We start from the raw sequence: 17,402 nt of genomic DNA, 5'->3' as shown, positions 1-17,402 counted from the left end.
CAATACTGACCTACTTGAAACAAGGCTTGAACTAGTTAACAAACTTTCTGAGAACAGGAAAGAAGTAACTTCTATGAAATAGTCAAACTGACAAAGTGGAGTTGGGACTATGTTTAGCCAGAAATCCTCAGCCAAGCCAAATGCCTTGAATTTTAGAATGCTCTTTATCAGAAAAAAACCCTTTGCCCAACAAGTCCATTCCGACTCATAGCGACCCTATAGGACAGTGTAGAACTGCCCCATCGGGTTTTCAAGGAGCCGCTGGTGGATTCCAACTGCCGACATTTCTGTTACCAGCCAACCTCTCTAACTACTTTCTGTTACCAGCCAACCTCTCTAACTACTGCGGCAACTCAGAGGGACCTTTGGACAGGTGGGATAGAATTTACAAACAAATGGATATGAGGGACCACGAGGTGGCGTCAGAGTACGCGCCTCGGATGAAAGGCGCAAGGAAGCGGCTCACTGACCAGGGAACTACAATTCCCAGGAGGCGTTGCGCGGACGCCCGGGGCGGGGCGCGCCGAGAGGCGGAGCCTGCGGGCGGACGGGCGCGGGGCGCTCTCCGTCCAGATGGCGGGGCAGGTGAAGGACCGCGAGGCCTTCCAGAGGCTCAGCTTCCTGTACCAGGTGACCCCGGGTCGGGGGCGCATCGGGAAGGGTACCCGGTGCGGCCGGCCCGGAGTGACCGTTCCGCTCCTCAGGCCGCCCACTGCGTCCTCGCGCAGAACCCTGAGAACCAGGCGCTAGCGAGGTTTTACTGCCACACGGAGAGGACCATTGCGAAGCGGCTCGTCCTGCGGCGGTGAGCGGGCGCGGAGCTGGCGGCGGGCGGGACCGGGGAAAACCGGGGAGCGAGCGCGGGCACCCGATCACCTTCCTCCTCTGCCCCCAGGGACCCTTCGGTGAAGAGGACCCTCTGTCGTGGCTGCTTTTCCCTCCTCATCCCGGGCCTGACATGCACCCAGCGCCAGAGACGTGAGTGCTCCTTGCGAGGGGGATGATTGCAGAACGGGGAGTTGGGGGAGGTCCAGCGACCCCTTCCTCACTTTAGTCGAGTGTCAGGCGTGAGGTTTGTAGGAGCCCGCTTTCTCCAGCGCCGGATTCCGTTACTGCTCCCACCTGGACAAACTAAACTTTGGGCTTGACTTTTATTCCCAGCCTGGGCAGTGGATAAGTAATAATAAAAAAATAATAAAATAATAGATGAGTAATAATAGATGTTACTTGGCGTCATGGAGTACATGATTCTCATTACCTTTCATTCAGTAAATATTAATTTTCTGAGATGTGTCAAGTATTGTGCTAGATGTATTATTTTCATTAAAATTGCAGTGTGCTGGGACAGACCAATGAAAACAGTTGAAATAAAGTAGAAAAATGAAGTGGAGTGGAGTGCAGGGCTACTTATGCCAGGGGTGGTAAGGTTCATGTTAAGCAAAGGGAGTGGGAGGTAGACATTCTAGGTATGTGAGAGAACTCCAAACAAGGGAACTTGTGGTGCTGCAAGGAAATGAGAGTTCAGGAGGCTGAAGTTTGAGGAAGGCAGACACAAGACATGAAGCTGAAGAAGGAAACTGAGGCCAGATCTTGCAGCATCTGGTTAAGGAGTTTGTAGTCTATCTTAAAAGGTACAAAGAAAGTGATGGGGTTTATGCAGGGGCCTGACACCATCAAATTTGCATTTAAAGGAAGGAAAATAGAAAAAGAATTACTGAAAAACAGCAGAGGCAAAACTGGGTGCAGGAGGTATTTTCTCCTGCTAAACCTGGGCACCCTTTTTCTTTTTTCCCACATCTACCCCAGGCCGCAAGGGACAGCGCTGGACAGTACAGACCTGCCTAACATGCCAGTGCAGCCAACGATTCCTCAATGATCCCAGGCATCTGCTTTGGGGAGACCGGCCTGAAGCCCAGCTGGGGAACCAGGCAGGTGAGAGGTGGTAGAGAAAAATGGGGGCTATGCCAGGAGGTAGGGACACACAGGTGGGTTCTGAGTGGTGGGAGAGGTACCACAGTCAACTCTAATTCTGCTTGTCTACCCAGATCCCAAACCACCAAAGCCCCTGCCAAGCACAGCTCACCCCATTCCGGCCCACCTTCCTGAGGAGAAAGTAGAGCCTCGGCCCCAATCCTCAGTGATGGATTCATCCTATCTGCCAAAGAAATAAAATTTCATCTTGTTTAATTCTGTTCTGTGGGGATTTCAGCTCTTCATTTCATTTTCCTCTGTTTCTGTCCATATGTCTCTGTCGCTGTTTAACTTTTCCTTTGTCCTTACCATCCTTGTACTCCCACCATGTGGGAATGTCCCGACCTCTGTCAGCCATGGGGCCCCACTAAGCAGATCCCATTTCCAGGACCCCAGCTGTAGTGCTTCCTCAGTGCAGTGCCACGTTTGGACTTCAGTTTCTAGAGCTGTCTGCAAGGTCTCAAGCCTTCTTAGGAGATTGCATCTTTAGATAGTCTCATTGAGTGAAGGGCTGGACAGACTGCTGATGCCACTGCTCTGTTTTTAAGTGAGGGTACAGATATGGGGGCACAAGGGGAGACAGTTCAGATCTCCAGTTCCACTTTTTCCAATCTGAGTTTTCTTCTTCTAGGTTCTAGTGGGGGACATGGTATAAACCTGAACTAAGTCAGAGTAGCTCACAGAAGGACACTGGCAGATGTTGTACAAGGCTGCTCCATGGGTAAACTCTCAAGAGTATCTAAAGAATCCTTCAACAACTAAAATTGCTTTCTTTGATACCCCTCAAGGGCCTACTCAAGGACAGAATTCCCAGACTGACCACTTTGCTAGCTTCCAGTTAGTCAGTTTACCCCACACATGTACGAACATAACTGACTATTCCCCGTATGCAATTTTCTTCCCTTTCTCTTATAAATCCTGTGTTGCAGTGATTTATTGCTGTATAAAAATCACTTCATAATGCTGCTTCAAACAACGGTTTATTATTTCCTCTGATTCTGTGGATTAGGAATTCTGACAGAGCTGGGCTGGTTGGTTCTGCTCACGTGGTATCATCTGAGCCCCCACTCAGCTGCGTTTAGCTGCTGGCTGGTCTGGAATGCCCAAGAAGGCTCACTCACATGCCTGGCACCTCATTGTTTCTCCATGTGGCCTTGCCACATAGCTAGCTTTGGCATCCTCACAGCAAGACTGTCAGGGTGGTTAGACTTCTTACATGGCTCTGACTTCCACAGAGAGCATTCCAAGAGAACAAGCCCCAATGCATAAATGCTTATCAAGTCTCTACATCATGCTTGCTAATGTCCTTTTGGCCAAAGCAAGCTACATGGCCAAGCTGCACAAACGTTCATTGGCTCTCTGGGGACCACCATTGTAACAGCCTACCACATCTTGTTTTTGTCTTTGTCCTTGATTGGTCTAGTCCCTGAATCCTTCACAGTTGACTAAATTATTTGCACGAAAGATTACTATCGTACAAGTAACTAAATGAGTTACTCTTTGACAACTTATGTTTGGAGACGGTGCTGCCTGGGTCAGCTGTGGGAACCAATGGAAATGTGTAGCCTCAAAATATACCTCATGTGAACCTGGACCCTTTGTGTCCTCCACTCACCTTTCTTGGCTCCTCTGCTAAGTCTCATTTCTGGTGATTCAGTTCTTTCGCACCTGTATGCTAAATCTGAATCTTGGTCATTTGAGTGTGATTATAGCTGCACATAATTGAACATGTCCACAGTGGGGTAGCAGTACTGAAACTGAGTTCTGATTTCATAGCTCTATCTTAAGGAATTCCTTTCGTGTGGGATACCACGAGAATCAGTTCCCATTGGAAGGCAGAAGACACAGAGCCTGGACTGTGGTTCACTTGTGAGTCTGTGTGGCTTGTTCATGTCTTTTATGTTTCCGTAAATATAGGTTTATCCAAATCTAAAGATCATAGCCTTCTTTCTCTTTCTGAAACTATCCTTTTTCATGTTTAGTTATTATGATGTAATAGTTGTCAGTATATGCAAAAATGGGTTTCTCGTATCCAAGAATGGGGAAAAAAAAAACCTTAGTATGTAAGAGTCTATTTTCTCAATAATTTAGTAGTTCAAAATCAGTGCCCTTTCAGTACCCTTTAAATAAAATTAAACGAAAGTGAGTGAAGAAACTTAGGTCGTTTTGAACTGAATCAAGGAAAGACGATCTTCTGGTTTCTGTAGAAACCAAGACTCAATCATTCTCCAAACCTTAGGTAAGTTTAGCACTTTTCAAAACTGGTAAGAATCGATACCATTGTTGTCAGGAGAAAAGAGAGAGATACTGATTAATTGTATTGAGAGACTGTCCTGAATTCAAAGGAGAATTAGAAAATTAGATTCCCAACAAAGGAAATAATAAATGATTTTGGTTTTCTTTGCCTCACATATGTTTGTAAGTATCAAGTGAGATAATGTATGAGAAGGCACTTTGAAATTAGATATTATGGATTATTTTAATGGAGTATAAGTAATGATCATAATAATACTGAGAGTAACAATAAGTAGTGAAATATATTAGAAAAGACAGAGCCTGGTCATAAGGGAATCTGAGTTACTATCCTTACAACAGGCATTTGTAAAATTAGGAAGTTTAACTATGTTCTTTTCCTATAGTTTCTTCCCACTCTGGAGACTAACAAAGTTAGGATATTTTGATAAATTCATTCAGAAATATTTTCTGAGCACCTACTCTGTAGCAGAGCATTGCTACAGGGTATTATTTGGCAGCAGGAGCTGTGCTGGGTAGGCCAGCGTGAGTGGCACAGAGGGAGCAAGATGGAGAGTGGTAAATGTGGCCAGAGAGATCATAGGAGGCCAGGAGTCTTTAAACCATCATGAGGAATTTGATTTATTCAAGGGGAGGCCATTGGAAGTTTTTAGGAAGCAGTGACATGATGTGATGTAAAAGGATCACTCTAACTTTTTTAAGACTAGACTAGGAGAGCAATAGTGGAAGAAAGGAAACCAGTTAGGAGGCTATTCTCATCACCTAGGTGAGAGATGATAGTGGCTTGGACTAGGGTATTAACAGTGAAAATGGAGAGATTTTCAGAGTTTTTATATAGTTTAAAGGGATAACCCATAGATTTCCTGATGGACTAGCAGTGAGATCTGAGAAAAAGGGAGAATACACAGAGTTCCACAGAACTAAAGTTTAAGGGGTCTTGGTATACCCAACTAAACCCACTGCTGTTGAATCGATTCTGACTCGTAGCAACCCCATAGGATTTCCAGGGCTGTAATTCTCTTCGGAAGCTGACTGCAACATCTTTCTTCCTCAGAGCCGCTGGTAGTTTTGAGACTCCAACCTTTTGGTTAGCAATCACTCACTTTAACCACTGAACCACCAGGGCTCCTGGAGGGTGTATTTTGAACAGAAAGAATATTTTATGACTTCCTATTTGACCAGAGTATTGAGAGAATCCAGGGACTCTTCAGTCTGATGTGGGGATTAAGGGTGGAAGATGGGTTTTCAGTTCAGTCCAGTCAACCCCAGGGCTTGGAGAAGTTATATACTAAAAAAAAAAACAAAAACCAGTGCCTAGTTTTTTTTTTTAGTGGCTGTTAAATTGCTTCTGACTCATGGCAACCCCAAATAAGTCAGAGTAGAACTGTGCTCCATAGTGTTTTCAATGGCTGATTTTTTGGGAGAAGATCTCTAGACCTTTTTCTGAGGCACCTCTGGGTGAACCGAACCTCCAACCTTTTGTTTAGCAGTTGAGTGTGTTAACCATTTGCACCATCCAAGGACTCCTGCAGAAATTATACTGTGAAATTATTTAGAGTGGAGGGACATTCCAAAATTTTCTAAGACTCTAAGAACTTTTTTCTCTGTAATGATAACGGTACAAGGTTCTTAGCATGTATCCTGTCATTATAAATATAAAGACTCAGAGGTTATATGATATACCCAAGTTTACTGCAAAGCCAGCACTTGAATGCAAGCTTTCTCTAAGGGGCATTCTTTCTAAGTTCACATTGGCTCAAAAGAAGGTGAGACCCTCTCTCTTAGGCTGGGTTCTCTAGAGAAGGAAAACCAGTAAAGCATATAAATATATGTAGAGATTAATATCAAGGAGATGACTCACATGATTATAGAGGCTGAAATGTCCTAAGTCTGTGGATCAGGGTAGCCATAGCCACAGGAGCTGGTGAACCCAAGATCAGCAGGGCAGAAAGCAGGGCTCTTGCTTACAGGCTGTGAAGATCAATGAATCCCAAGCTCAGCAGGCAAGACTGCAGCTAGGTCAAGTCCCAAGAACCAGAGGTCAGATAACAGGAGCCAGATGCAGAATCCAGAATGAGCAAAAGCCCCGGGGCCTTTCCAGAATGTCTGCTTATATTCAGATGCAGACTGCAAGCCCAAGGAAACTCCCTTTCAACTGATTGGCTACTCACAGCAGATCCCGTCTAGGGGTGATCACATATCAAATCTCAACAGGAAAGTGATCACAATATATGACTACCAAAACACTGAGAATCATGGCCCAGCGAAGTTGATACACGTGGTTTTTACAGGCTGTAATGTCCCAAATCCATTGGATGAGAAAAAGGATTCTCCTGATTTGCATAGCCACGCGGGCTGGCAAACCCAAGATCGGCAGGCCAGAAAGCAGAGGTGTTACAGACTTCTGCTGATTCACATAGTTGCAGGGGGTGGTGAATCCAAGATTGGCAGACCAAAGAACAGGGCTGTAGCAGGCTACGAAGATTGACTGATCTCAAGATCGGCAATCAAACTGCTACCTCAAGTCCCAAGAACCAGAGGTCAGATGAACAGGAGCCAGCTGCAGAACCTAGAGCAAGCAAAAACCCTGGCAAGGTGAGTAGAAAGAAGCTAGGTGGTGGAGGGCAGAGGGCGGAGAGATAAAGATTGATGGGGCTGATGAGCTGCCACAGGCCCTGCCACGGATGGTACCATAGCAGATCCCATCATGGGGCGATCACATCAAATTTCAACAGAGAAGTATCACATGATACAACTGCCGAAACACTGAGACTTATCACCCAGCAAAGTTGGCACACAATCTTAACCATCACAGTAGTCATGTTGGAATTGGGTTGCTGTAGTTTTCCATTGGCTTTAGTCACAGGGCATGGTAGTACTAAGAGACACCCTAAGGGATCTCCTGCATTCCAGACATACTCCTCTTTACCTCCATTATGCAATATCAATCCAACTTCCTCTTAGTAATCAGAATCAATAATACCAGCCAGTATAGTAACTCCTTTCTTTGCCTGTTGATCCAGAGGCACAAGGAGCCCAAAATGTCCAAGTGGCATTCTCACCTTCCAGTTCAATGAAATTAGTAATGTATCACCAGGTGGGAGCATTCCTTCTTTTGGAACTAAGACATCTAGACCTGCAGAGCATAAGATTGCAGGGACAGGAAGCAAAAATCTTGCAAGTGGGTCACTAGAGGTAGTAGTGAATGGTGCCACTCCCATTTCCACCCCTTGATTCCTGGACCCATGGATCCTGTCCATGCAGGAAAGAGCACCACATAGTGGATGCTGGTTTAGAGCATATACAGCCTCCCGGAGAACATTGCTCCAACCCTGCAAGGCATTGTCACCTAGCTGGTGCCATAATTGTGTCTTCAGAAGGCTCTTCCACTGTTCTATCAAGCCAGCTGCTCCAGGATGATGGGGAACGTGGTAAAACCACTGAATTACATGAGCATGGGCCCATTGTTCCACTTCATTTGCTGTGAAGTGACCCCCTTGATCCAAGGCAATGCCGTGTGGGATACCCTGACAGTGGATAAGGCATTCTCTAAGTCCATTCTCTAAGTAGTTTTGGCAGAAGAATTGCATGCACGGGAGGCAAGTCCTTATCCAGAGTAAGTGTCTATTCCACTAAGAACAAAATGCTGCTGTTTCAATGATGGGAGTGGTCCAGTGTAATCAACTTGGCACTAGGTTGCTGGTTGATCACCTTGAGGGATGGTGCCATATCAGGGACTCAGGGGGGTCCCAGAAAGGGGCTGTAGAATGGCTCTTGTCCACTTTTGAGTGGTGCCTGCATATCGCTCAGAACCATCTGTAAAACAGTCGTGAGTTTCCTCTTTCTCAGTCGACTGATCATAAGGAACTCCTCATGAGGCCAGAGGTGCAGACTGGGAGATGGAAGGTAATGTGACAGAAGTGGAGACTATGGGCATTTAGGCCACTTCCTCATGCAACATACTTGTGCCTTCAGATCCTGCTAGGGCCTGATCTCCATTTAATGATGGAGTGCTGCTGTGCATTTCCAACTCTTTGACTCTGTGTGTCAGATAACACCCAGTTCATGATGGGCAGCTCAGGCCACATGGTGACTTAGTGGCCCACGGTTAAGAATTCAGTCACTCCTAAGGCCCAGTAACAAGCCAAAAGCTGTTTCTCAAAAGGAGGGTAGTTATCTGCAGAGGATGGTAGGGCTTTGCTCCAAAATTCTCAGGGTCTCCATTGTGATTCACCAATCAGGGCTTGCCAGTGACTCCAAATAGCATCTCTATCTGCCACTGACACTTCAAGCACCATTGGATCAGCCAGGTCATATGACCCAAGTGACAGAGTGTCTTGCATGGCACCCTGAACCTGTTGCAGAGCTTTCTGTTACTCTGGGCCTCACTCAAAGCTAGCAGCTTTTCGAGTCATTTGATAAATAGGCTGGAGTAGCACACACAAGGAATATGTTCCCTTAAAATCCAAAGAGGCCCACTAGGTTTTGTGCTCCTTTCTAGTTGTGGGAGGAGCCAGATGCAATAATTTATCCTTCACTTTAGAAGGAATATCTCAACATGCCACACACCACTGGACCCCTAGAAATTTCACTGAGGTGAAATATTTTACCAATAAGTCCAATCTTCTAAATATGTTACCAATAAATGCAGAGTCATTGACACTGCTTCTTTAGTAGGTCCAATCAGCCTAATGTTATCAATATAATGGACCAGGGTGACATCTTGTGGCAGGGAAAGACGATCAAAGTCGTTGTGGACCAAGTTATAACATCAGGCTTGAGAGTTGATGTTGCTCTGAGGTAGGCAACTGAAGGTGAATTGCTGGCCTTGCCAGCTGAAGGCAAACTGCTTCTGATGGTCCTTTGAAATAGGTGTGGAGAAAAAGACATTAGCCAGATTAATAGCTATATACCAGATACTGGGAGATGTATTAATTTGCTCAATGAAACTACACCTGGAACAGCAGCTGCAATTGGAGTTACCACCTGGTTAAGTTTTAGAGATCTACTGTGATTCTCCAAGATCCATCTGTATTTTGCACAGGCCAAATAGACAAGTTGAATGGGGATGTGGTGAGAATCATCACCCCTGCATCCTTTAAGTCCTAGATGGTGGAAGTAACCTCTGCAATTCCTCCAGGAATGCAGTATTGCTTTTGGTTTACTATTTTCCTAATTAGGGGCAGTTCTAATGGATTCTAATTGGCTCTTCCTACCATAATAGCCCTTTCTACATTTTTCAGGGATCCATTGTGGGGGTTCTGCCAGTTGCTGAGTATATCTATTCCAATTATGCATTCCTGAACTGGAGAAATCACTACAGGATGAGTTCGGGGGTACACTGGACCTACTGCGAGACTGACATGAACTAAGACTCCATTAATAACCTGACCTCCGTATCCCCCCAGTCTGACTGGTGGGCCCAGTGACATTTTGGGTCTCCCAGAATTAGTGTCAGTTCAGAGCCAGTATCCAGTAATCCCTGAAAAATCTGATTATTTCCTTTTTCCCAGTGAACAGTCACTGTTATAAAAGGCCATAGATTCGTTTGGGGAAAGCTGTGAGAAAGATTAACGGTATAAATTTTTGGCAGTGTAGCGGGCTTCTTCCTCAAGAGGACGTGGCCTCCCCTTCATTCAAGTGGTTTTAGGTCTTTAAACTCGTTCGAGTCTGGGAACTGATTAAGGGACTGTGACTTTCTGTTCTGGCAATTCGAGTTACGCTCCTGTTTAGTTGACCTAGAATTCATCCACTTGTACAGATCAAGTAAATATTTAGTAGATTTCCTATTTATTTTGCTCCTAGGGACACCATGACTAAGTAGCCAATGCCATAAGTTTATATCAGTCTGACTATTCTGATTAGTGCTTTAGTTCTGTCCATTATGCTAACCACACCTACCTTGTCTTTTTCAATTGAATGCAGCCTCTTGGCCTCTTTACTAGGGGGTCCTATCAGCCCCATTGTAGTTAGGTGTCTTAATTCAGTTAGGGCAGTTCCCACTGTCAAATCTGGCTTATATAAAATAGCAATCACTGCAGTCTTCAACATTCTGGGGCTCTCTTCACAAATTTGTTCTTCACAGTTATGGTAAAATGTTTATCCTCTGAGCACTCAATGTGTGGGACTGTAGTTCTAACCTGATAAATCTACTCTAGCATGCCAATTTCCCTAAGCCCTTGAATACCTTCTTTTACAGCACACAAAGGCAGGTCTGGTACTTCAGCTTGATTTAGCCTAGGCCGTTGCATAATCCATGCCTTGGCAACCTAGCCAAATAAACTATGAGATCCTTTCCTAACTTCTAGAGCTGAAACCTTGAATAAAGAATCTGCACTTAGTGAACCCATATCAGTAAATTCAGACTGATCCATCTTTATCTTCTTTGCACCGTTATCCCATACCCTTAATAGCCATTGCCACACATAGTCCCCAGGTTTCCGTTTGTACATATTAGAAAAGTCAAGGTGTTCTTTTGGAGTGTAGCATACCTCCTCCTGGGTCACACTTTGTACTTCACCTTTTGGGGCTTGCTGGGACTTAAGTATAGGTATAGGTCTAGAAGACAAAATTGGAAGTGGAGTAATGTTTTGAGAATATTCAGTATTACTTTGTAAAGCATTTGCCTCACGCAATGTCCTAGGCATTGACTCAGACAAAGGTACTTTATGTGCAGCTGGGTTAAGCTCATTAGATGGGAGTGGAGGGTCTAATGATTTTACTGGGGAGGGTGGTTTAGGAGACTAACATGGCATAATCTCTTCAGATGGAAATGAGAGGGCTGGTTCTGTTGGCAGGAGTGATTCAATGGAATTTAGGGCCTTAGTGTCTCTAGCTTCCTGATTATCTGCCAATATGTCCCCATCCCAAGTTTTGGGATTCCATTTCTTCCCAATCAGTGCCCTCACTTTAACTTCAGACACCTTTTGCGTTTTCCAATTGAGTTTGCATTGTAATTCAGCCACTGTCATAAGACTCTGGGCTTCATTTTCAGCAGTATCACCTCTGTACAAGAAATAAGGCTTTTTTTCCAAGGCACAAGTGGAAACTTTGAGGTCGTCTACATGGCGCTTGAGCTTTGACTCTGAAGTCCCAAGCTCATCTCTTTCTTTCATCAGTTTGTCTAGCGAAACTAGGGCCCACCAACCAGCTTCCTTATACTTCTCATTCTGACAAAATTGTAGAAAAGTATTACACATGCAGCCACCCAGAGCCTCACCTTTTAGCAATAGCTGACTTGGTGGTATTTCACATATTCGTATTGTCACTTCATGCCATGGATTAGCAGTGCCCACTTTACTACTAGAGGGAGGATCATCAACGTCTTTAAGACTAACCAGACTTGAGAACCAATTTAGAAAACTCATCCTTATAATTTTGTTTCTCTAGAACCACTCTTAGGCTGGGTTCTCTAGAGAAGCAAAACCAGTAAAGCATGTAAATATATATATAGATTTATGTCGAGGAAATGGCTCACGTGGTTGTAGAGGCTGGAATGTTCCAAGTCCATGAGTCAGGAAAGAGGCTTCTCCTGATTCACATAGCCACAGGGGCTGGTGAATCCAAGATCTGTAGGTTAGAGAGCAGGGCTCTCACTGACAAACTGTAAAGATGGACCGATCCCAAGAACAGGAGGCAAGACAGCAGGTAAACTGCTAGTCCAAGTTCCAAGAACCAGAGGTCAGATAAATAAGAGCCAGCTGCAGGATTCAGAGCAAGGAAAAAGCCCACGAGCCTTGCTGAATATTCACTTATATTTGATGCAAGCCACAGGCTTAAGGAAACTCCCTTTGAACTGATTGGCTACTCACAGCAGATCCCTTCATGGAGGTGGTCACATTGTATCAAATCTCATCATGGAAGTGATCTCACTGCCAAACTACATCATAACTGCCAAACCACTGAGAATCATGGCCCAGCCAAGTTGACACACAGCCTTAACTATCACACTCTTCTGTATCTAAATACATACCACATTACTAAGGTGATCAATATTATTAGCCTGTTCTTGATATTTACTTTCTCCATTCTCAGGCAATCATAAATGCTTATATTGGGTGTTTCCATCTCATTGTAGCTTTTTTTTTTTTAATAAGACTATTCTATTCATTGTGCCCTGCTATTTGTTATGTTTTATTTATTAAAAAATCATATATATTCTGCCAGTTTCATAGAAAAATCTTTAACTCATAATTTTTAAAATTGCTTTATAGTATGATTGCAACTACTCCCGTAGTAATAAATATTTATTTCCATTATTTTTCTCTACAGTTAACACCCATTGCATATCTTTACACACGTATCCTTACGCAAACTTCCCAGAGTCTTCCATTTCCACATGGCAGTAGACCTTGGTAGTTGAACTGATGATCTTACTGATTAGCTAGACTGACAATCGCATTGCTGCTGTGAATGATTTTTAAAGTCTTAGCTACACTTGGAACTCAGATTCTACAGGTCCAGCCAGCCACACTTAATATTTTCCTTATCTCTGAGTTTTTTCTGCTTGTAAGCTTCTCTATCCCTGAAATCACCCCATACTTCAGCCCAAGAAGTGTTCTTGTCTTATATTCCTAGTTCTACCACTAGCTAGCTATGTTACCTGGAGAGGATAAGTAAGGGACTTCTTTGTGCACCACACACAGATCTCTATGTAGCTTAGGCAGGTTCAGTTGAAACATGCCTGTCGTTAGTTTTTCCAGGCACTGTGCACACCATCAGAGCTTTCTTCATGTCTCAGCCCTACTCAAAGACTTAAATGTTGCTGCTCAGATAGGGTAAATTCCAAGACTTTCAACCTGGGCTCCTCACATCCTACAGCAACAACAAATGTTTGATATACGTAATGCTCCTGCCAGGCCAATCCAGACATGTCTCCTCACCACCCCCTGCTCATACCATAATTCTCTCTGTTTCTACATCAGTGCTCATTCTGACCCTCTTATCAATTCTCAGTGGTCAGTGGTGACCTCTGGTTTCAAACATAATGGCCTTTCCTCCATCTTCATTCTCCTCAAACTCTCTATGCTATTCTAAACAGTACAATCCTCCTTCTTTGAATGCCTACTTTGACCTGAATGATATCACTCTCCAGACTCTAGAATCCAGATTCATGACAAATCCCATGAAGAGCCTTGTATAAATACTGGGTCCCTCCCAGACATAATCAATCAAATCTCTGAAAGTAGAGAACTGAGATCTTTTCAAAACTCATAGAGGAACCTGAAGCACCTAGTCAATGGATCTGGGTTTATTGTCCACCATACCACTGAAGTACTGCTAATCTCTGGTTCCCCCATTCCTTCTTGCTCTCATTTGGTTAACCTTTGAGTTATCTTTCTCCTTTCCCTCTCCTACTATGACAAGCCAGACTCCACAATTTGTCAGCTTCCCATCCCTTCCTCTACCTTCCCAACCCCACTGGTCCTCCGATTCATTACAGACCTTTTATCACTTCCTCCAAGGGATAAAGAAGCTTGTGTATTCTCCTCTTTTCGGCTTCCTTCCATCTCTTCCATACTTTGACCTTTATATATACATTTGTTTGACACTTGTTGACAGCCTACTAATTGGAGCAACTACATTAGGTGCCATGCATTTTATCTCTTAAAGCACTGCCTTCCATGTCCTTCTCTAAATTAAAAAAGAAAAGTCTAGTTTGGGGTATACATGATAAAATAAAGCTTTTAAATTCTGACATAAAGGTAATCTACAACACCGTCCCAGTCTTTCTTGCACTGCAGTCAGTTAATTTCTAAGATCTGAAGATAAAATCAATCTGATTTTTTTCCATATTTTTTACCTGGAGGGAAAAAGGACTCTTGGAAGATCAGAGGATCTTTATGTTCAGGAGCTCACAACTCTAACCTTGGGAAATTTATTTAACATTTTTGGGCCTTGATTTTTTATTGAAAAAATGAAGATAATAAGTTCTTCTCTGGCAGCCTTACAGGGTTGGTAAGGTCAAATGAGTTAATGTATGTAAAACCATCATGGAAATTATGTATATTGAATATTTGTTGTTGTTAGGTGCCAGTGAGCTGATTCCAACTCATAGCGGCCCCATGTGACAGAGTAGAACTGTCCCATAGGCTTTTCTATGCTGTAATATTTACAGAAACAAATCACCAGGTCTTTCTCCCATGGAGTAACTGGGAGGGTTCTAGCTGATGGGTGGGTTCAAACTGCAGGGTGGGTTTGAACTGTGGACGTTTAGGCAAACAGCCAAGCACTTAACTGTTGTGCCAGCTGGGCTTCTTTTATATCAAATATGTTGTGTGTCGTTGAGTCAATTTCAACTCATAGCAACCCTATGTGACAGAATGTAAACTGGACCAATAAGCAACATCATGATAAATGGAGAAAATATTGAAGTTGTCGAGGATTTCATTTTATTTGGATCCTCAAGCAAGCCCATGGAAGCAGCAGTCAAAAAAATTAAATGACCCATTGCACTGGGCAAATCTGCTGTAAAAGATCCCTTTAAAGTGTTAAAAAGCAAAGATACCACTTTAATGACTGAGATGTGACTGACCCAAGCCAGGGTGTTTTCAGTCACCTCCTATGCATGTGAAAGCTGGACAATGAATAAGAAAGACTGAAGAAGAATTGATGCCTTTGAATTATGGTGTTGGCAAAGAATATTGAATATACTGTGGACTGCCAGAAGAATGAACAAATTTGTCTTGGAAGAAGTACAGCCAGAGCAAAGACTTTAAAGCAAAGACTTCGAAGCAAAGACTTCGTCTCACCTATTTAGACATGTTATCAGGAGGGACCAATCCTGGAGAAGGACACCATGCTTGGTAAAGTAGAGGGTCAGTGAGAAAGAAGACAACTTTCAACAAGGTGGATTGACACAGTGGCTGCCACAGTGGGCTCAGGAATAATAACGATTGTGAGGATGGCGCAGGACCTGTCAGTGTTTCGTTCCGTTGTACCTGGGTGTCATGGATTGAATTGTGTCCCCCAAAAATATGTGTATCAATTTGGCTAGGCCATGATTCCCAGTATTGTGTGATTGTCCACCATTTTGTCATCTGATGTGATTTTCCTATGTGTTGTAAATCCTGCATCTATGATGTTAATGAGGAGGGATAGGCGGCAGTTATGTTAAAGAGCCAGGATTCAATCTACATGATCGGATTGTGTCTTGAGCCAATTCTTTTGAAATATAAAAGAGAGAAGCAAGCAGAGAGACAGAGACAGTGGGACCTCATACTACCAAGAAAACAGCGTCGGGAGCAGAGCATGTCCTTTGGACCTGGGATTCCTTTAAGGAGAAACTCCTAGTCCAGGGGAATATTGATGACAAGGGCCTTTCTCCAAAGCCGACAGAGAAAGCGTTCTCCTGGAGCTGATATCCTGAATTTGGTCTTGTAGCCTACTAGACTGTGAGAGGATAAATCTCTGTTTGTTAAAGCCATCCACTTGTGGTATTTCTGTTACAACAGCACTAGATAACTGAGACAATAGGGTAGCTATGAGTTGGAACCAACTCAATGGCAAAAGTAACAACAGTGGAGTTATTATTTCTATAAATAGAAATAATTTGAGGCTAAAAAAGGGTAGGGATATACACTGCAAAATACTAGTGCTGGATGCTTGAGTTACTTGCCCCCTCATTTCATCTGAAAATTAAAATATTTGACTATGATGAGTTCTAAGAGTCCTTCCAGCTGTAAAATTGAGCCTACCCAGGTGTAGCCACCCAGATTTTCCGGCAGGTGCCAAAAGTTAGACAGCATTTCTTTCAAACGCTAAATTTTGGCCTAGCCATCTAGGGATGACTTTATAACTAGTCTTCCTTACAAGTAATTTCAGACTACCAATTATAAACTACTCTGCAAAAGAATTTAGCAAATCAAACTTTTGCTTACCACATCTCTTTAAAACATAGCACATGGATATAACATTCCCAGGGACCTATACACAATTAAGCTATGTCCAATCCTCTTCCCAATATTATAGTTGATTTTGTAAAACTTCCAGGTGAAACTTTTCATGAGCTGGTTGGTTTCTTCTCTGCTCACAGGGTTATTCCTGAAGACTGGGAGGATCATGGTGGCCCGTGGTCTAGTCTTGCTGGGAATTTTAGAGAAATACTTTGGGAAGTATATTCCAAATAAGGCATTTGACTAATAAAAACTTTAGTTTGTATTTAGTTTTGGCTGTACCCATTAGCCGAAAGCAAACATTTCTTTAACTGCCTTGCATTTGTTATAGTCTCTTCCTGCTGCTGAAGTGTCTGCTCTACACTTGGCTTCTCAGGCCTGAGTTTTCTGAAATCTCAACCTCAACCAGATAAACTTTGTATTGAAATCATTCTTTTTCCAAGACACCAGGCAAAAGTGTCCCAGAATTCAAGAGAATTGTCCCAGACCAAGGCAATAACATTTTGGAATCAAAGGAAACCTGTGAATGAGATACCGGGAAATTCTATAAGATTTCTGGATTGCGACTAGAGTATTTTCATATTGTCAACAAATCTTGGAAAATAAGTGCTGATCCATCAGGTTTTTAGAGATTCTGTATGGAAACCTATGTAAATGAAAATTCCTTGTTATTATATAGAAAGTAACAAGGACAACAACCATAGTAATAATACCTGCATTTAAAAGGCACTTGCTACATTCCAGGCATGGGGTTAAGTACCTTCATGGGTTATTTTGTTCAACATTTACCACAGTCATATAAGAAGGGCAATATTATTATTTACAATGAACAAATGAAGTCTAGAAAATTTAATAACTTGTGCAAGGAAAATTAGGTTAAGAGAGGCTAAAAACTTGCCTGAGATCACGCAGCAGCTGTGCAGTGCTTGAGATTGTGATAAATGACTGTGTTTAAAATCATAATTCCATGTCCATTTGGGATTATCTAAAATTTTTCTCCCTGGGATCCCATTGAATTCATCTGAGATTCAATCCCTAATATCCGTGATACTTGGATTTCTCCATGGTTCTGAAAGACAAAAAATGTCAGGTTCCACCTACTCTATGAATGACCTTCTTATTGCAGAAAACTGCCCAGTAATGAAAATTCTACAGTTAAATTTGAGATTTGAGTATCTGAATTACTGAGTAGTTCAGCAATTATTTTGAAAGGTAACATATAGAAGGACTCCCAAAGTGACGCCTTTATATGCCCTACACTAAAATGTACAGAACAGTAATAAC

At 43.1% G+C, this 17,402-nt stretch overlaps 1 protein-coding gene across 8 annotated transcripts in view; it reads left to right on the top strand.

Moving 5' to 3' along the window:
* Positions 1-531: 531 nt before the first annotated feature.
* The window catches only part of LOC126077797 (ribonuclease P protein subunit p21-like), a 31,470-nt gene continuing 14,599 nt past the window's right edge, over positions 532-17,402 (top strand). For 7 of the 8 annotated variants that reach the window (XR_007517861.1, XR_007517856.1, XR_007517853.1 and 4 more), the window contains exons 1-4: positions 532-630; positions 705-805; positions 896-978; positions 1,807-1,932. Coding sequence is in view for 2 of the 8 variants with exons in the window: in XM_049887469.1 (XP_049743426.1) it covers positions 574-630; positions 705-805; positions 896-978; positions 1,807-1,932 (367 nt within the window). In the remaining 6 variants the exon portion in view is untranslated. Of the gene's footprint in view, positions 631-704; positions 806-895; positions 979-1,806; positions 1,933-2,045; positions 3,742-17,402 lie in introns of those variants that run through there. The other variant, XM_049887488.1, reaches the window with a different exon arrangement.

This window comes from Elephas maximus, chromosome 1 (genome assembly GCF_024166365.1).
Source record: "Elephas maximus indicus isolate mEleMax1 chromosome 1, mEleMax1 primary haplotype, whole genome shotgun sequence".
Lineage (NCBI taxonomy): Eukaryota > Metazoa > Chordata > Mammalia > Proboscidea > Elephantidae > Elephas > Elephas maximus.
This window is presented reverse-complemented; position numbering and strand designations above follow the sequence as displayed.